Here is a 21,335-nt window from a genome sequence, read left to right on the forward strand (position 1 = left end):
CTCTGTCCGCTGAAAATGGAGCCACAAGTACCTATAAAAGTTCAAATGTTTTTTTACAGTTTGGGTATTGTACTGATCAAACTAACAAGATACAACATGTTAGATAATGAGAGGTGGTTGTAGGTAGATGTCTTTAAAACTATATGGACATCCCACTGTTTCCACTCTTTAAGCTAAGCTAAGCTAACTGGCTCCAGCTTCATATTCAAAGGAAAAACATAGAGTGATATCAGTCTTGTGACTCTTGGCAAGAAAGCTAATAAGCATATTTTCCCGAGATGACACATTTTTCCTTTAAAGTGAGGCCATGTAACTTGTGTTGAACAGAAACCACTGTGGCCACGATAAGTGATCATTATAAAATACTGTCACAAGCAAAGAAGAGTCATCAAGTCAAGAAATCTCAGTTATGCAACAATATTTAATAACAGTGACAAAATCAACCTAAAGTTTGCTGAGATTAGCTAACCACAAGTTGATGGTCAGACCAGATATAGTGTATTGATGTATTGATTTGAGGGAAAGTGTTTTTTAAAAAATTGATTTTAATTTCAAATTTAATTTTTAAGAAGTGGAATCGGTTATTTCTTTGCTCAAAGGTTGTGTAGTTTCACTTTAAACAGATTTCATAGCAAATTTATGGATCAAGTCAAAAAGAAGATTAATTCAAAAGTACCTTAACATTCAGTAATATTCCCATTGCTTTTAAAATAATTTAAACATTTATTTCCCGTACAAAAACACTTGTTTTATGAATGTATAAAGGGTAATTAGGTCTCTGCTGGTTGTCTGTTGCATACAATGCTTATTGAATCAAGTCAATCAATCATTCTATCTTTATCATACAATCAATTCCCATGTGAAATTGGACACCAAGCCAAATCAATCGGCATGACTGTCAAAACACGTCCTCCAAAGATCTTAAATAACAAGTGAGCTGAATGACCTATTTACAATCACTTGTGATTATGCAATGGTATGTGTAACAGAATAGCACAGGGAAAATGTTTTCACTGAACTAGACCCGCCCGTATCAAATGCACTCTGTGTCATAATACGGCATTATTAGCTTCACTGATAAAGCAACGGTTTGGGGGTTTTTTTCACATGCAGTAGGCTGTTCAGTTGGAGAGGAAGGTCACTTAATAGTTATTGTAAAGCCATCTTAATGGCCACATGGCTCTGATAATAACTAAAGCCTTTTGTAATGGGGAACAGGCTTCTGTTTGTGTGGCTGACAAATTCATTACTGCATCCTTTCTTTATGCCGGATTGCATCTGTACCATAGCATCACTGCCCCGTGGAAACCATGTATCTGCAAAACAACAGCTCCTCATGGGCTATTATCAGCCTTGTCACAATGTAATGTTCAAATAATCCAATGTTTTTTAATTGCTTATGTAAGTATATTTTAAATCCCATAACGGACCTATTGATCCTTAAGTTATCTGACATGATCAAAAGCACCAAATTTGTAGATACATGGTTTTTACTAGATGATAGGCTGTATTTTTTTTCAAAAACATGGACACACCGCAGACATGGTTGAGGTATATACAATACCAGTCAGAAAATGTGGATTTGCTTTCTTATTTAAGGCAATGAATAGGTGTGTACACATGTTTGACTGGTATTATTTGAGGCTAAGCAAGATCCAACAATATTTTTGTATGTTTTTCAATCTCACACAGGTCTTACTTTAAAACCGGTGCTATAGTAAGACTGAGGAATGATGATCGTATCTCCCACGAGAAAGTAACACGAGGGACACATGATACACCTGCTCTCATCTCTAGAGAATTTCCTTATATAAGTATATGAGAGGCATGTGTGGGAAACATGCAAGTTAAGGATGTAGCGACCATAGCTGTAAACAATACAGCAAAGAAACATGCCGTTTACCTGCCAAGACAGAAACTGTTTCTAAAAAGGAACCGTTGTCAATTAATTCTGCTTAACAAGATAATGAGATATCACATCCCCTCAGGCCAAGGTTAAAGGTTCAGTTTGTGAATATATTCTATTCTATTCTATTCTATTCTATTCTACAACTACGTGTGAGATCCCTGTGCATTCCTTTAGTGGTGTTGCCAGTAAGGTGATTACTGAGTATCATTTCCTCTAGCTGTGGAAACCCATTTTCTGGGTCAGTGGACCCCACCAAAGGACTGATTGAGTCTTAAAAGGGGCTCCCTCAAGCATACGTTTGCTCTCGTTGTACCCGAGACAATGGGCCCAATGCACCAGTAAAGCAACAACGCCCTCGCAACATTATTGGGAAATGCCGTAACATCAGAAGAAAAGGGTGCCTAAGTCAACATCTAGGTTACATCTCACAGACCCCTGGTGTGATTTACTGCCCAAATGTTTCAAATATGGTAATGTTTTATTTTACAAGTCCTTTAATTTTATACTGATTTCCTGGACATTTTCTGAGTAATTTGAAGGAATTTCAAGTGTGAATTGTAAGTGTGTAAGTTGGTAAGTGCCAATTCATTTGGGTTCATACGTAGTTCAGTTGCTGTTATGCACATTAACTTTAAAAGAGCACATTTCCTGTATACTACCAAATGACATAACCCTTTCAAAGAAATCTAAGAATTGATTGCCACTACTTTCTTGGAAATTACTGACAACAACAAATATGCTAATACATCGTTTGACACACAAAACTACACACTGAAAACTCAGTATTCATTTGAAATTGTCAAAAATCCACAACTATGTATGAACCCAAATACAATGAGTGGGTTCTTACCAACTAAACCAACTTAACCACTTGTTTCTGTTATTTCTTATAATTTGTAGCAAATTGTATCACCCTGTCTGTAAAATGTCATAAAATGTAACTGTTGATGCTCAGAAAAATTCCAGGAAATTGGTAAAAAATTAAAGGACCTGTTACTGAAATATTACCACAGTAGTGAAAACCCCACATTGGTTGATTTCTGATTTAATCGAAGCATTGCTGTTGAATTTAAATGCTAACTCAAAGCCTGCTGAAGAACATATTGTGCTTTGGTTAACAAGTTAAACCTACAGTATGTTTCACAAGTATTCATCATTACGTTTAATGTAATTTAAACAAATTAGTAAATAAATTAATTGAGACATTTAAAATGAATTAAAATAGCAACCTTATGGTGGTGCTGGAGGAATAACAGTCAAGGTATCATCAAAGTCATCAAGATACATCATCTGTAATATATGGAATGTCTGAACAAAAATCTTTGTCAATTTATCTTGTAGGTGTTGAGATATTTCTCTGGATAAGTGAAAACTTTAACCTTCTAGCGATAGAGACATCACCAAAGGACTGCTGTTGAAGATGACTCAGTTGGCTATCACCTGCACCTTTACAGGAGCATTAATTAATGTACATTGTCCTTAGCAATCCATTCAATAGTTAAAAAGTGGTCGACCAACTGACACATGGAGAACCATGCTGTTAGCCTGATTGAAAGTACTGCAAACAGTTGAGGAAGGCTCAGTTTAAATGATACAGATTTGTATTTTTGTGTGCATAAAGATCTGTAAGAAGGTGTGTTTTTTTTTCTTCTTCATGAAGTTTTGGCTTCATCTACTCATCATTCTGCCTCATAATCGTTCACGCATGGCAGAAGAGATGGAGGAGAGGAGTGGTAGAAGAGAGAGGAGGAAGATGGGAGGGATCCGTTGCTCCCTGTGTAATGAGATTCCCAGCTAATCAGTGACTTTCCTGCCTTATCTCTGCCATCAGGACACTCGGGAGGCCGAGTAACCCAGGACGGGCTGATGTCATGCTGAGATGGGTTAAGGGGGTTGGGGGTGAGGTGTTTGTGTTTGTGTGTGTGTGTGTGTGTGTGTGTGTGTGTGTGTGTGTGTGTGTGTGTGTGTGTGTGTGTGTGTGTGTGTGTGTGTGTGTGTGGAGGGGTGTGTTGATCCGAAAGTTGGTGTTTGCGAGCAAGAGATTGATTGTGTGTGTGTGTGTGTGTGTGTGTGTGTGTGTGTGTGTGTGTGTGTGTGTGTGTGTGTGTGTGTGTGTGTGTGTGTGTTATTGTCCTCAGAGATCCAGAGATGAGGTTAAGTCACATGAGGATGACTAACTGTGCCCATGGATGAAATGATGTAACACAGGCAGGAGTAGTGAAATGTGTGCATATGTGTGTGTAGTCCTGTTTATTTGTGAGCACCAGTGTTTTGCTTCATGTTGTGTGTTCTCACAGGGGTAAATGATCCTATGCACATGCAACCTGTGTGCTCCCTGCTAAGGTATTGCAATTACATGTATTTTTATTTACTTATATGTATGAGTGTTCATGTGTGAAAGAGAGAAATAAACACCAAGCACGAGAAAGACAGAGAATTCCCTCCACTATACTGTATGTGTGCATGGTCAGGAAGTAGAGTTGACAATCTTTTCAATGGATGTCATTAAGTGAACCATGACAATAATACTGTATATAGTTATATTTAAATGTTGAAACTTTATTAAACTCTGTTTGGAAAGACATAGATTTCACATGATAAAATGGTAGATGAAGCTCTTAAAGACATAGTTTTACATTTTGTCATATTTGCTCATTTGTTTTTATTGCCAAGAGTTCAATACCACTCTCATCTGTGTGTTAAGTACAGAGCTGGAGACAGGAAGCAATTACCTCAGCTTAGCTTAAAATAAATACTACAAACAGAGGAAAACCGCTAGCATGACATTGTTATAGTCTTGTCATCTAAGTTGTACTTTTACAGAGTTGCATGCCTTATTTCTGGCAACCTCACATTAAAGACAACAGAAGGCAGAAAACATCAAACTATTTATTTGAATTATTTTACACTTGAAAATGCTTATGATAATGTCAGTTGTTTGGATTACATTCCCTAACACGTTTGAGGACCTCTCAAAGTATTTACAATACACGCCAACATTCACCCATTTACACACACATTTATACACTGATAGCAGGGGCTGCCGTGCAAGGTGCCAACCTGCTCATCAGGAGTGATACAGTGCAAAGTGTGCCTCAGTGTTTCTATGCTCAGCCATTCACCCGCACACACACACCATTGGCCTAGACATGAGGAGCAATCTGGGGTTCATTTCAGACACCTCGACATGTGGAATGGAGGAGCCGGGAATTGAACTACAAACCTTCTAGGTTGTGGATGACCAGCTTTACCCCCTCTACCACATCCATCCTTAATGGTATGTATTAGGGCTAGAAAAAAACTAAAAACCTAAAAGCCAACCTCAGTTATGTTCATCATCTTTTTGGAATGACATGGTTTGAACATACTTTCAGACAGACAGGTAGGGAGACAGAGAGACAGCTAATCCAACAGGCCCACAGTATAAAAGCAGGTAGACATGCAGGTCGATAGACAGGCAAGGAGGCAGACAAGCAACATCTCCCTGATTGCCACAAGAGGTGTCCCTTACACTACCCCATTCTGCAGTCAATGGAAAAATGATCTCACTCCTTCAAACACCACTGACTTCATCCCCTGATGTTAGGCTGAGAGAGGGCTGACATCAGTGTAGCTCTACCTGAGCAGAGCAAAATATAGCATGACATGAGTAGGGAGTGGTCACTCAGTATTTTGCCCACATTATTAGCCCAAGTTTTCTCAATGGAATATTGTTTATATTATGTCATGCCGAATGGTGCTATACCCTCATAACATGAGGAGGAAAAGAAAACAAGGTGGCATGTTACATGAAACTGCTTATATCCTGTCAGTTATAATAATATTGTATAGGAAAACAGCTATGGTAAGCACAGCAGGTCAAACTTTAGATTTTTGATCTCTTCCAAATAAGTTTGACCACCTTTTTTTCTATCTTCTAACTGTCTGATTGCTTTTGCTTCTTGCCTCTTTGTACTTTGTGATGTCGCCATGTTTCTAGATCTCAGCAATCAACCAGTAGTAAGTATAACATTAAGAATTATAGCCAAAGCCATTACAATAAGATCCAGTGAGTGATAAACCTATCCTATAAATAAAAGATAGCTTGATCCCATCACTTTATATGTGCTCATAAACACCCAGGTTTTCTCTTTTTAGTTATATTTTAGGCTTTTTTTTTGCCTTAGTAGGTGGTAGAGGCCCGGAAACAAGGAGAGAGGGGGGAATGTCCTGCAGCATAGGTCCATTGCTGGAATCAAACCAGGGACGCTGCCATTACGTGGCATGTGCACTAACTACCAAGGCGCTCCATACCTAGGTTTTCTGTTCAAATGTGCACATATCTTGTATGGATGCCTTCATCACGTAGTCTTTAGAAATCACATTCTTTGTAAGCAGGACAGCTATATATAGGAACACACTGTTTAACTTCTCCTCAAGTGTGTCGTGTTAGGAAACTCAGTGACTACACTACACAGAACATGTTTATTGTTTTGATTAAGTGAATACAGTATAATCACAGCATTAGGTTCAGTCCATACACCCACCCTCTTTCCAATCCTCTTGTTACCATGATGGCAACTGTCCCACTCTGAAATAGGCCTGAGGGCTCCTTCTCTGAGTTTTTCAGCCCTTTACACACAGTTCTTGTCTGTAAAAATTGTTTGTATTATTTGAAATTTTGCTTGAGGCAGTCTACCACAATTCACAGCTAAAAACAGACATGATGGGGAAAGTCCAAAATCATGTGTAAGAAACGTATGTAAGTGGTAATTTTACAGAGATCTTTTTTTATTACTTTTGGTCCTACAAAGTGACCAAAAGTGTTACAAGTTAATCATGTTAATGTGGGTACACAGGTGACAGATGTAACCAATGGTATAAAGAAAGAAATGGTAATTTAAACCCCTATTGACAAGTTTGCTGTGTGACTTTGACTTTCATCCAAAGGAACACAACGCTCATATCAATGTACAGCCTCCAAAGTAACCTTGCAATTACCATAAATGTAGTGCTAATATCACTGAGAGGCATCCAGCATCTGTCAAAGGAAAGCATTCATTAGGGCCGCATCCCAGAACCCTTTGGCATTTCCACCCCCAAGGACACAGCTTATAGTAATAGCTGTTAAACCACACTACTCCTGAACTATTAGTCCCACATACATGCACCTCCATCAAGGGCGTTCATGCACATTCCTGGACTCGCGAAGGCCCAGATGGCCCAGATGGCACAGGATGGCACGGGTGCCAGTCTCACATAAGACTGTCACTGTCTGCTCACTTCAAAGACTGTTAGGAGTGCCAGGCATTTTTTTTAAACATGTTGGGTATTAGATGGCTCTTAGAGGTGCAAAAGGTCACCTTTTATCTTTGGATTTATAATTGTATGTGTGGGCCTGTGTGTTTGGTTGAAGATGGGCTTCTGTGTAGTGTTGATAGATTCATAAGATGATACATAAGCTCTGTCGCCAAAGATTTCTACTTTTTACTACAAGAGCATCTGTTATCCCCTATAAATCTATTTAAAGGACCACTGTGTAGGATTCAGTGGCATCTAGCATGAGTGTTCAGACTAACTAAATACCTCTGCCCTTACTCTCCCCTACCAAGTATACAGGAGAATCTATGGTGGTTGCAAAATTGACGAGAAATGCCTTCTCTAGAGCCGACATTTGGTTTGTCCATTCTAGGCTACTGTAGATGTTATATGTTCCATTCTAGAATGGGATGGTGATTGTATGTGTTCCATTCTAGAATGTTATATGTTCCGTTCTAGAATGTTATTGTGATGTTAGGTGTTCCATTCTAGAATGTGATTCTGATAGTATGTGTTCCATTCTAGAATTTCAACTATCACATTCTAAAATGGAACATATAATATTCTAGAATGGAACACATACAATCAATCATATTCTAGAATGGAACATTTAATGTTCCAAAATGTAACACATAATATAGTAATCATATTCTGGAATGGGGCAGCTAGCCTCTCAATTACATTCTAGAATGGAATATATCAGAGGCTACCTGTTCTATTCTATAACAGGACTGTTATATTATTTGTTCCATTTTAGAATGTGATACGTTCTATTCTAGAATGTGATGTTCCATTCTAGAGTGTGATTTTCCATTATAGAATGTAATATGTTTCATTCTAGAATGTGATTGTGAAGCTAGCTGTTCCATTCTAGAATGTGATTGTGAAGCTAGCTGTTCCATTCTAGAATGTGATTGTGAAGCTAGCTGTTCCATTCTAGAATGTGATTGTGAAGCTAGCTGTTCCATTCTAGAATGTGATTGCGATAGTATATGTTCCATTCTTGAATGTCACACAATCACATCCTAGAATGGAACACAGACAATCATAATAATATTCTAGAATGGAACATATCACGTTTCAGTCTGGAACACATAATACAGCAATCACATTCTAGAAAGGGACAACTAGCCTCTTAATCCCATTCTAGAGTGGAACATATCAGAGGCTAGCTGTTCCATTCAAGACTGTGACTGTGACAGTATGTGTTCCATTCTAGAATGTCATATGTTCCATACTAGATTGTATTTGTGAAGTTAGTTCTTCCATTCTGGAATGTGATTGTTATAGTGCTTGCTTCCTCCTTGAATATGATTCTTATATCGTGTTCCATCCTAGAACATATGTTCCATTGTAGAATGTGATTGTGATTGCATCTGTTCCATCCTAGAACGTCATATGTTCCATTTTAGAATGTGATTGTGATATTATTTGTTCCATTCTAAAATGTGATATGTTCAATTGTAGAATGTGATAGTGATTGCATGTGTTTCATTCTAGACTGTTATGTTCCACTCTAGAATGTGACTGTGAAGCTAACTATTCCATTCTAGAATATCACACTAAAATGTGTTTGTGATATTTTGTGCTAAAAACTACTTCATAGACAATAGGACAGCAACAGATAGTAAGGGATCCAATAAAATGATTCATTACATTCAGCTGAGGTTTTTATAACTTCCATATCCCATCAAATTGAACATCTCCCATGGTGGGACATGTGCGGTCAAGCTGAGCGACCTTGCGTTATCAGGTCTCCCAGTACCGGATAAACCAAAACTAAACACAACCGCCCACTTGTTTAGACCTCCAAACAGGCTTGTGTGTTGTTTTGGTGGAAAGATCTGGAGGCATTGTTTACACCACAGAGTTTACAAGGATTGAGAGTCATTACAAGCAGGAATCCAACAAAATTAGGCAAGCTCCCTTGTGAAAACTGTACAATATAGGATTGTAAAACCATGAAACCTCAGCATAAAATGAGGAGCAGAGATCAGAAAAGCTAAAATAACTGGCTATTTATCTGGTTTTGTTTGATTTTCAACTCAATACTGAACATGCCATTATGCTGACTTTATAAAAGATGTATTTATCATCAGTATGCCAAACAATCTTACCATCTACATATCCTGCCTTTGATTCGAGGCAGTTTTGATGGAGCAGAGGCCATGCCCTGGGGCCAGCCCCACTGGTTTTCCCCTCGTATGCATAGATAAACCAGCTGCATCACTATAAATGACATAACATGGGATTTTTTTGTCTACCCAAATTACCATGGAAATGAAGTGGAAAATGGGATATAAATGGAAATGTGGGTGAAGAGGGGCCTGGCAGCGACAATAGGAGGGTTTACACAGAACCAGCGCTATGTGGGCAGCAAACAAGTGTGCAAGAAAGAGACAGTGAGAGAGACATCAACAAAGCTCCACTGTGTCTCCTTGAACCCCTCCTGCTTTTAGAACAAAACAGCGTCTCCCAAAACACTCTTTGGTCTCTGCGATGTGTCTTTGGCTAGTAATAAAGGGATGGTTTTATAGGGTGAATGTGTAAAAACATGCATATATGCACGTGTCTTTAGCAATGTTAATTCCATTGATAGAGTATGTTGATGTTATAGCAAATGTTTTTAAAAAAGATACAATAAAGCACTATATTATTGTTAAAAAATCCCAATAAAAGACCAAAACAAACAATTAATTCATACTATTAAGTACTGTTTGTGTATCCAAAGCCTGATACCTCTGTGCCATAGAGCTCCAATATTGTCCAAAAATGATTAAAAATAACATAAATGAGCCACAAGCACTGTAGTTTATTTTTGAAGCAGTCCCACATGCCTGTCCAAATGCCATAAATACTCACTGGAGCATCAAATGTATATCAATCCACAGCTGAAAATAGTCCCCAACAAACACACTATTTACTCATCTTTGAGCAACATTTTAAGACTTACACCTCCACTTACCGTCATTTTTTCATTTCCTTTTTCTTTTGTAAGAATGAATAGGCGAGGCCAAATAGAGAAGTCATAGACTGACTGATGCGATGTTGGTGTTTGTATGAAATTTGTTGACAATAAAAAGAAATTACAGACCCTAACCCTAACCCTGTCTTTGAAAATAGTTAAACTTTTTCCTTAAAACAAATTACATGCAATTATTGATTAAATCAAGAAGCCAAAACTATTTTTTAATGCATTTCTTTATTAATGACTGCAGGTTTACGAGACATTTTCAGGGTCTATTCACATTTCCCTGTTGTTGATATTCTTTTATGAAGAGTTGATTCAGCATATTACAGGAAATACTCTCCCTCAGTTGTTTATTCCATTTCCCCCGCAGCCCCCCATCACCCCTTCCTCCACCCTCACCACAGCTGTATGTATGTATCCCTTGCACATCTTAATGGACTCTGTCTTTAACGATAAAACTAAAATAAAGAGTCAGAAAAATAAAGGAGGAAGGAAAAAAAAGAAGTTTAGTCTGGTGGTAAGACCATCTGTGAGTTGAAGAATGTTACAAAGGGTTGAAATTCCCCACAGAATTTTTCAACACTACCCATCACTTCATACCTGATCTGTTTAGACTCCAGTCCTAAGGTCCACCAAATATCACAATAAAAGGACAGTTTTTAATTTAAATCCAAAATATTTTAGGCATAATCTAAAAATAGTCGTGCCAAAAATGATTAAACTTTGAGCATGAATAGAACATGTGACTTCAGTTGCATGGAGAAGTATGACATCTGTCACGCCTGTCTTGTGCTTTTACTTCTGGAAATATTTCAGACAATTGGGCTTTAGACAAATGAACCCTGTGCACAGTGAGAGCTTATATGGGTCCTTTTGATAGCTAGTGATTCCTATGCCCAGATCCTGCTCCCACATCACCCTTGTTTTGGTCATGGATTACTCATCAAGTGATAAGAGCTGACCGTATATCTTGGAGACCTCTGTTTAGGGTTCACTGTTAGGGTTCCCATGGTTGCGGCATAGAAGGGTAGTTTGGCAGTTCAATTCAGTGGAAATTTATATTTATAACTTGTAAAAAGAGACCATGTTTATATAGAACTTGAAAACATTAATGCTTTTGTTGTGCCAATGCAGAAAAATAGCATATGTACATGATGAGGAGGAAAGATGGTGTAGTGACCAAATCCTATACTTTAGCCGCTACTGGCTGCTAATGGGTTTAACTGTCTAGACATGTACTCAGATATGGTCTGTTTATTTATTTATTCTTTTACTAATGTCCATTCTCTGTATTGTCTGTCACTTGTTAGTTAAAACAAATACAGCTAAACATATATCCGAGCACTGTCACAAACTGTTTGCTTGTCTGTGATTAATGGCATGAACTTAAATAACCTGTGCCGTTTGGGATGGGCATTACGTTTAACACAAATCAAATACATGGCTCCTACACATGGTTCTTTATTATAAGTGTCCTAGAGGAAGCTGACAGGAATTTGAAGTGGTACCTGAATTGATACCGGATGTCACTACTGGATTATCTGTAAAGCCAGAGGGGTTAAGAGGTAGAGAGGATGTAAGTAAAGCTTTAAGAGAGGATGAGTTGTAAGCCTGTACCTCTAGTCTGAAGACCTAATCCAAAAAGATAACCAATAATTTAATTGAAAAGTGGTAGCACAAGACCCCTATAACATTGTTTGAGTAAGAGCAACGGAATGCATTGAAACAAAAAAAGGGATTTGGATAAAACATTCATTTTTACAACATTAATCCGTCTAATCATTGAAAATGGTAGGCTGATCCATCTCGGCTTTAACCTGTTTCAGTTGGGGGGAAAAAGAGAGGACATGGTTCATGTTATATTGATCCAAGGTATTTGAACCCACTGGGCTTAATTTTAAAAGGAATATCAGGTTGCTGAACTTGTAATACAAGGTTGTGAATTGGAAAAAAAGCAAGTGCTTTTAAATGGGTTGGTTTTGTAACCCAAGAATGAGCCAAAACTTTCCAAAATCAATTGGATAAAAGGGACGGCTTTGGTTAAGTTTGATACATACATTAATAAGTCATCCATGAATACTTATAATTTAAGTTGCTTATCTCCCTGGATCACTCCCTTAAACAAGTCGGAAGACTTCAGTGCAATCAACAAAGGTTCAATCATTAATGCAAACAGTAGGGAGGGTAAAAGGCACCCTTGCCCGATCTCTTGCGTCAATGCAAAATAATCATATCAGGTATCATTAGTATGAACACTGGCCACTGGATGCATAAAGACAGCGAATCCAAGATACAAATTTATCACCAAACCACAATTTATTGAATATTGCAAAGAGTTACCCCCACTCCATTCGATCGAACGCCCTCTCTGCATCCAAATACATAACTAATGCTTAGAGTTGAATTCTCAGGGTGATGAGTAATATGGGCAGACCTGGAGTTGGATATCTATAGTAAGAGATTGGAGATGACAATTGTGTGGTGTTAAGTGGAGGTCAACCGGCAGTGTTAGTCAACTCAAGTGCCTTAACTTGTTCATAGTGACTTAAAAAAGGTAGAACACATACATGAAAATGAACCAAGAGAACAAGCTAGATTGGGTGCATTCAAAACTAAATATAGAATGGGCAAGACAAGCATCATGTCGATTCAATGTAAGACATTAAAATATGTGATCCCAGTTTACCATGGTTATCCTAATAGCCAGTTTTAGAAAAAATACTCTCGTTCTACAATACAAATGTGTTATATAATACAAAAGTATGAACTCTTTTGAAAACTTTGTATTGTGTCAGAAAGTTGCAGATGGAAAAGTGCCAACAAAAAAAAAAAGAAAAAGGAAGAAAAAGATATGGGCTCATTATGCAGGAGCTTCCTCTGCTTGTGTCTCATGCCAGTGATGTCAGATGGTAAAGACTGTTAAAGAAAAAATATATAAAAGATGAAAATCAGCCATAAAACATTTGAAGCAAACGCCTGGCTAAAAAAGTTTATATTTGCAGATATCAACACAGACAGCAACCCACACTTATTCAAAACATTTTCGCCTGTTTCAAACAGTTTTTTGCAGTGTGTGTGTGTTTGTGTGTATGTGTGTGTATCTGTGCTGGGGAGAATTTAGTGTGTGTGTATCTGTGTGGGGGAGAATTAAGCTGAATTTAGTCAGCTTTGTGTTTTATCTGGCAGCTCAGCTGGGCCGGTGCAGCTGCATGGCAGTCACTTCTCTTCAGGGCTGCCAGTCAAAAACACCCCTATAAATGCTATTGTGCTCACCTGATTGATCTTTCACAGGCACAGGGTAGGCCAGACATGCTGACTTTGGATGGGGAATGGCAAGGAATGGTCAGTGAACAAACAAGTGAGCCAGTGTCTGTGGCAGAGGAGGTTGGGCCCGCAGGTGGCTAGGAGGCACGCTTTGGTTGGCGCACTAGTCCTCGTCAGATGCCAACAGTGACATTTCCTGACTATGGCTATACACAAGCAGGCATCCCAGCAACGATGTAGTGTCCTGAGGGAATGAAGAACAGGCCTTGGGGGGATTTTACAGCACACACAAGCAATGGAGGGGCAGATGTATGGGAGCGCACAGATGTATGGGAGAGCTCATATGTAGACACATGCATTAAACATGAAACACACACACACACACACACACACACACACACACACACACACACACACTCTCTCATAAACCCACTAATAAAGATCTCTTTCTGTCTCATTCTCTTTCTTCTCTCACACACACACACACATACACACACACCTCCACTGGAGCTCATCTGTTGCTGAGGGCAGGCAGGGCTCAACTGAGGCAAGCGAAGCCTGTCTGGGGTGCCGACTGAACATCACTGCCAGGAATTCCACAGGGGTGGTGCACGGGTGGGAAATTACTCTACGTGTCTTTGCGGTCTAAAAAACGCAGCAGGCAGCGACAATCCCCTGCATCAGCCTCAGGAGCACAACTCCGAGAGGTGTAAATCAACGTCCGTGTCAACAGAAGTGACTCACAAATCAACCTTTAGCCCGGATGAAACGGAGTATGTTCACTGTTTAGGTGCTCTTTCATAATCAAGGCGCAGATGTTTGTCTTTTTCGAGGCAGTTTTCCAAAAGCAACGTGATATGTGTGGAGCACTTTAACGCCCTAAACAATGAGATCTCTCCAGGAAGGTTGCAAGTTCAAATACACCAGCATTTGACCTTTTTAAAGGAAGTGTTATTTGAGTTTTAAAAAACATACAACAAACATGGCTGGCTCTATTTTGTCTGTAGTTATTTTCAGGTTTGTATTGTTTGCTGAGGAAATAGTCTACTGGATATAAATCAGGCTCCTTGGTTTTACCGCAAGCAGGACACAAGGCTGTCCTAGGGGGTCCAGATTTGGCAGCATGGCATAGTGAGGATGTAAGATAAGTCAAGGAACTTACGTGGAGTTTGTATTATTTTTGGTAACCCTGGAAGAGAAACTGGAAAAAGTTTGTCTCTGGGCACAGACGCACAAGCAAGTTACAAGGGCATGTGAAAAACACACACTTAAACACATACGCACAGTCTGCCCTGTGTTTCACACGATAAGTGTTTGCATTAGGAATCATTTTCCAGTTGGCATGGCACGTGAGAGAAGCTGCTCTTCCTCGGAAGCCCGTTCAACACTCCAAACAAACCGTGACAGCCTCGAGTCTGAGAGCATGTCGTGTTTGTTTTAATGGTCCTGATGCCCAGCGTTCACAATGAAAACCAATGTTATCCACGGCTCAATAATAAGATGAGAGATTTGGTTTTATGAGGTATCAGGAAAGTTACACAGTACGAACTACGCAGAAGATGAAATGTTTAATGTTAGATGGCTTAAATATTAATGAGATTTTTGAATCCAAGAACAGCAAATTAGTTTTTATCTAAAGATTTTTTTAGTGAGTGAATTTCAACATTTGATGTGGATATACAGTATAACGCACTAGTCAAAGCCACCGACTTGTGCAGTTGGTGAAAACAACAGAAAAACTAAAAGTTTTCTTTTTGTGGGTTGGAATTTATACGTTGGCACACATGGATTGAACCCAGATGGTTTAGTTTTGGTTCTGGCCTTGCTTGGCAAAGCAGCGTATTGCTTGTTATGGGAAACCATTACATTCCCACTAGGGGTGCGGCTGCTGCACTGCACACGATGGAGTGCTGCTTGGTGAAGATGGGGCAGGTTTATGAAAGAAACTGAAAGGTGATAACCATCATTGCAGTGGCAGGGAAACCAACACAAACTCTTTAAAGCCTGCTCTAAGTTTTGATAGAAAAACAAAGACACATTAAATTTAACATGGTGGAGAACAGGGTTTTTTTCAGGGATTGAAAACATTGATTCTGATAAACATGGTTTTGTTCATCACATTATGACAAGTCAAGAAAGTATGGTTGATGTTTTTGCATGTCATTTCCTGTGCACTAAACCAGATTTTAACAAGATTTTTTAAGATGTTGGCTTACATGGACATTACACATGTGCTTTTTATGCTCTGCCACTTTACTGGCCACTGGTCATTGTGCTCTATTATTTTAGAAATAGTCTAAAGTCTATGTACTATGGGTACAATAGATTATATACCTATATCATGTGTATCTCGTATTTTTTTTTAATATGTTGCTGTATGCACCAGTGTACAGTATATTTTATTTTATCTGATCTTACAATCTACAAAGGTCACATTAAAATAAATAAATCCTAAAAATTCCTGGAAAAATGTGATTGTGTCAGCCTAGACTTTAAAAAAACAAAAAACACCCATAAAGTGGGAGTGATGGGATGTTTTGATCATGTATCATGCTTCCAGTAAATCCCTTTGCTCCTTGTTTTATCAAATATCTTTATTTGTTTATCAGTCACCATCAGTCTTATCAGGAGTGATGGACGAGAGAGGAAGACGAAGCTCCAGAGAGAGGATGAGAGGAAAGGCGGAGGGAGGTGTTGTAGATGATCCTTTCGCACAACACCATCCCCCACAGACGCCTCGGCTTCTGGCTCCTTCTTGCCTCCACATCCTTTTTTTTTTTCTCTCCCCTCTCGCCCCCTGTCTTACTTCATTATTCTCTCTCCTATTTTATCTGTCTGTTTCCTTCTTTCATTCCATCAAATCTTTATTTTTAATCTCTTCTGCTCTGTGTCTGTTTTTCCCCCATTATTAAATTCGTGAAAGTATTTTGCTCTTTCTAAATATTCCTCTCCATATACTTCCATTTCTACACTTCTCACTCTGTCTCTCCATAACTAGAACAGCTGAAGCTATAATAACATTTCACCCATCCATCAGGCAGCTTTGATCAATAAGCACTTTGAGTCCACTCCACAGCACCGCACTGAACTTAAAATGTCTCCCGTCTGTCTCTGTCAGTACTTATCTCTCTGCTGACAAAGCTATATTAGACGCAGAGGTGGATGACTATTACAATAGATTCACAATGCATTTCAGCACTGTGTGTGTGTGTGTGTGTGTGTGTGTGTGTGTGCGTGTGTATAATGTAAATGAAATAGCCTGAGTTGATCTATGGCCACTGCCTATGTTCTTTATAATTTCAATTCATCCTAAAGGAGCCAAAGAAGTAGTAAATCTTGTGCAGACTATAATAACATGACTGTATCAGCACAATAGTAGGTGTACCACTATATAGGTATTTAACACAGGCTGTTTCTGTTCCTTTTCATTTGTTTTCAATTTAAAGATGTCAACCACATGTGAATTAAAAACACATGTGCCTTTTTCGAACACGTGCAGCGTTTCAAAAGATAACCTTTTTTTTTTTCTTCGTCGTCGTGCTCTGTTAGGAAATCACATGTGACAGTTTTCATTTTCAGATGTAAAAGTTTTGACTCGTAGATGAAAAGAGACAGTGACACAATGAAAACGGGGGGTTTCCACATGAGAGCTTTTTCTTTTATGTCCGCTAGAGAGAGAGAGAGAGAGAGAGAGAGAGAGAGAGAGAGAGAGAGAGAGAGAGAGAGAGAGAGAGAGAGAGAGAGAGAGAGAGCGAGAGGGAGATGATTCACAAGCACAAAATATCATAGTCAAATGGAAAATGGGGAATTTCGTGTCAAAAAAGCTCACATGCTTTATTTGTCACTTGCGGTTTAACACATGCAACTTTTCAGGACATTTCCAATACTGTTTGGTGGCAACAACACAATAATGTTGAGTCATTCTTGAATAGGTAGGAAAAATATGATTATAAGAATGAAATACATGGTAATATAACCATCAGCACAAACATTTATAATTCATATTTAGATAATGTTTTTTTATTATTATCATCCCATTGATTCCCAATCCTTTTGGACTTGTAACCCCTCTCAAAATTAAACTTCTACTTGTTGCTATGGCCCTACTGCGGAGATGAGTTGCGAAACAATTTTGGCATAGTCATAGGCCACAGTCAGAATTGCAGGTCATGTGACACCAATTGAACTAATTATTATTATTACATACAAACACACACAAGAAGCAGCTGTAAAAATAATGGCTAAATCTTTCAAAGTGTCATTATAATTATTATGTCTGTGGGGAGTTTGCAGGAAGTTAATGCTTTATAGACCTAAAAACATGGAAGCCTGAAAACGTTTACAAGTATGTGCCTGGTGAGCAACTTAGAAAGAAGATAGTATCCATTAACGGTGGAGCTGAATCTGAATACGCCCCAAATAGTCACTTTTTTGTACAAATATTTTTTTAATTATTTGTTTTTGGGAAGAAGAAAAAATAATCTCAAATAACTTGTAGCATGACGAGGTTACATCGCTGTGTCTGTCTCTCTCCTCTGAGCCACTCTTTCCACTCTGTCTGTGTCATGGATTCATTAATGGCTGCAGGACTGTGTATTCAGTGGAGATGAGATTTGGCTGAGTGGTCAGTGCAGTTGTCTAGGGGTTCTGGAGATCAGGGTTTGAGGCCTGGTGTGGGAACTCTACTTTGCAGAGTATTTCAACACTTTAATATCCCAAAGTTAGATGTGTAGTAAAAACAAAAACAGGATTTTTAACACCTATTTCCACTTTTATTCAAACACTGCTGCCTCAACATATACAAATATTTGGCTCTTTGCACATTCCTCATATCCAACTCTCTTAAGCTCGCGTTATGATCACTCAGAACTGGCTCTTACGATGACGATGGACATGAAATGTGTTTACAGTCGTTCCAAACAGCTTCACTCAAAGGTGGAGTAAAAAAGCCAACTTTTTCAGAGAGGGGAGAGGAGATGAGAGAGACTATCCTGGAAGATAATCATACTGTTGCACTCATTTGTTCACATAGAAAGAAGTGCATCAAGAGTGACAAATGAAATCTAGAGAGAGAAGTTCAAACCTTAACTGTCCTCTGCACAGCTGGCCAACCACTGCATGAAGTGGGTTTGAATGTCAGCTTATCCGTTTCAGAAAGTTACAGAAATAGCTCTGCACAACGCCTCCTTATTCGGCATCCGAAAGGTACAGGGGTTTGGGAAGAGGGAAGGGGGGGGGGAGGGTTCGATAAGCATGTTGGGTCGGTGCACACTAAAAATGAAACTATTGAACATCATGTCAGTTAACCACACCTGAAAGTAAAAGTGTTATCAGGTGCAAATCCTGCTGTCATAGTGAGAGGTGAGACGTGATAATCCCTTCAAATGAGGTTAACCGCACACACGCCTTTAGACAATATCTCCTCACAAGCGTTCGTGGTGTTGCACTTAGTCGTACATGAAAAGTGACAGAGATAGTTGTGTAAGGATTGATAAAACTTGACAGAGACACTACATCGCTTTCGTAAAGTTATAGAAATCGGTCGGAAAGTGTTTGTTAAGACCTAATTTTTCCTTGACTTGATGAACGCTTTATTTAAAGCATATTGACCCTCTTCATAGCAGTTCAACCATGGATGCATAAAGGCCAGTTTAACAGTAACCTTCTCAGATTGTTACATTTCAAGGTTTTTATAAAGGTCTAAAGAGGTAAAACTTTCTAGTATTTAACCAAATTAAAGCAAAAGAAACTACAGAGATAATAAACTAAAGTTCCTGTGTGTTTTTTTCTTTTTAAAATCCTCTTATAAACCCTTCAGATTCATCTTCTCTCAATGTCAGAACCACTATCTAAGCTTATAAGGTTACAGAAGAGAATTTATGACTCACTTACATAGAATATAATAACAATAATGATCTACTTTTGTACTATCTTTGAGCCTGTCCTGCTCTGCTGTGAAACCACTAAACGCAGGCTGTAGAGAGCAGAGGGATGATGTCATATCATCTAAATGTGCATCTAAATATCCTTAAGCAGGAAATAACATGTGCAGAATCACCTGTTATGGCGATTGAAAGATATAGATGGATATCAACAGAGAGGAGAGAGGAAGAAGAGGAGGGTACGTGCTCTATAACTGCTTATCGCGTACGCCTCTGAATCTCCTTCACCACTGAAACTAAACCTCAAATCTCATCAGAACTTTGTTTCCTGTCTCCTGTCTGTCCACTCTTCCTTTAAAACAAAAAAAATCTAACGGTCTTTCTGGCTTTAGTTAGGCAGTTTAGTTTCAGTAAAGCAACAAACATTTCATCTTTGTGTTAGTCTTGTGTACAATGCATGACAGAGAACTTTAAGCCCTGTGGTTTTTCCTGTGGTGTAGACTCAAAACCACAAGAATTCAAGAATGCATGGGCCTGAACTGATTTACGTCAGTTTTGATGCAGATTTTTTGATGTTCAGGGCTTCTGCAGAGGTAGTGCCACTTCTCCTTCCTGGCTGCGATCACTGCTTGTCATAAGTAGAGGGGGTAGACACATGAAATGAGGTAAACAAGCTCAAGTTCTTTGAGTTTGTCCGGGCAAGAAGAGAAAAACATGTCAGGACTTTCGTGCCAGGGCAGGTTTTTATGAATGGAAGTTTTTTTTTTTTTCTAACTTTCCCTCTCTCTTTTTTGTGAATGAAAAACAACTGGAAAATCCTGTATAAAAGCCTGGCGTCTGCAGACAGGTGATTGGCTGCAGCGGTGCAAGCTCCTCCCACGGTTGCTAGGAACCCGACTACCTGGTTTTTGATTGGCTCACAGGAGGAACCGAGACTTCATTCATAAGTCAGTGTATTCATCCGGACAAAGGCAAGAAATCCGAGCCCTTGAAAGAGGAAATCCACCAATCATGAAACTCCTCGGGCCCGAGCAAGAAAAGCAAGTCTCTCTATTATCCTCAAATCATGTCTGTTGCAGAAATGACAGCACAGCTGGCTCTCTAAAGTCTCCCCACTTCAGTACAAACTCTAACCTAACTCCCTTTAACTATATGTGTCAGTTATGTTATTTGGGGGGTCGAAATTGAGTTTTTGTTGCAGTGACTCGACTAAAAAGCAACATCTGTTTCCCCTCATAGTTCCAGCGCTGCTGTTTCCTAAAGCTGAAAGAGGAGCCTGGTAATCTGGGCAGACGTGGCAAAAACCCAAGAAATAGGCGACTAAATAACAAGCCTTTTTTTTCATAAGCGCTTTATGACCCTTCTGGTGCGTTTTCAAACATAAAAAGCAAAAAAAAAAGCGCAACTTGATTAGACGCTTAAACTAAATGAAACTGATTTATTCTTCCAACTTGATGTGTATTACCTGAAACTTATAGGTGCGTGACGACCTGTCTGTCTTTTTCACGCGCACATACACACACAAACACACAGAAAGAGAGAGAGAGAAAAAAAAAAAAGAGATTTGTAAAGAGGGCAGCAGCCCGCTGGGTAATCACTCGCCATCACTTCCCCTCGGCATTTTTTGTGAATGGAGCTCATTATGCATGCAGCCTCCACGCAGCTCCATTCACAAGCAGCGCTCCCTCCTCTCCCTGCAGGCTGCGTGGATCTCACTCAACTCTGCCTAAATGACCACAAACGGTTAACGGATGGATTATAAGATGGATGGATATTTGGACCAGCAAGTGCCTTACACTTTAGCAAATGTACGTATGGATGAACTCTTCTATTACTTCGGTGCTTTTTTTGCCTGTTTTTTTTTTTTAATGACTCCGCTACTGGGCTTTATCGCTCTCTCTCCCTCGTCTCGCGTCTGCACGAGTTTTGGCTGAAGCAACTGTGTGTATGCGTGTATGTGTATATATATGTGTGTGTGTGTGTGTGTTTGAGTGCGATTGAAAACTACTTC

General features: G+C 39.1%; 2 protein-coding genes across 2 annotated transcripts in view; both read left to right on the plus strand.

Annotated features, from left to right (window-relative positions):
- Nucleotides 1-21,335, plus strand: part of nbr1a (NBR1 autophagy cargo receptor a) — a 504,698-nt gene that overhangs the window by 228,921 nt on the left and 254,442 nt on the right. The window lies entirely within an intron of this gene.
- Nucleotides 20,984-21,335, plus strand: part of etv4 (ETS variant transcription factor 4) — a 34,198-nt gene continuing 33,846 nt past the window's right edge. The window contains exon 1 of the mRNA XM_062443050.1: nucleotides 20,984-21,132. Within this exon, the coding sequence (XP_062299034.1) occupies nucleotides 21,076-21,132 (57 nt within the window). The 5' untranslated portion in view covers nucleotides 20,984-21,075. The remainder of the gene's footprint in view (nucleotides 21,133-21,335) is intronic.

Source organism: Scomber scombrus, chromosome 21 (genome assembly GCF_963691925.1).
Source record: "Scomber scombrus chromosome 21, fScoSco1.1, whole genome shotgun sequence".
NCBI lineage: Eukaryota > Metazoa > Chordata > Actinopteri > Scombriformes > Scombridae > Scomber > Scomber scombrus.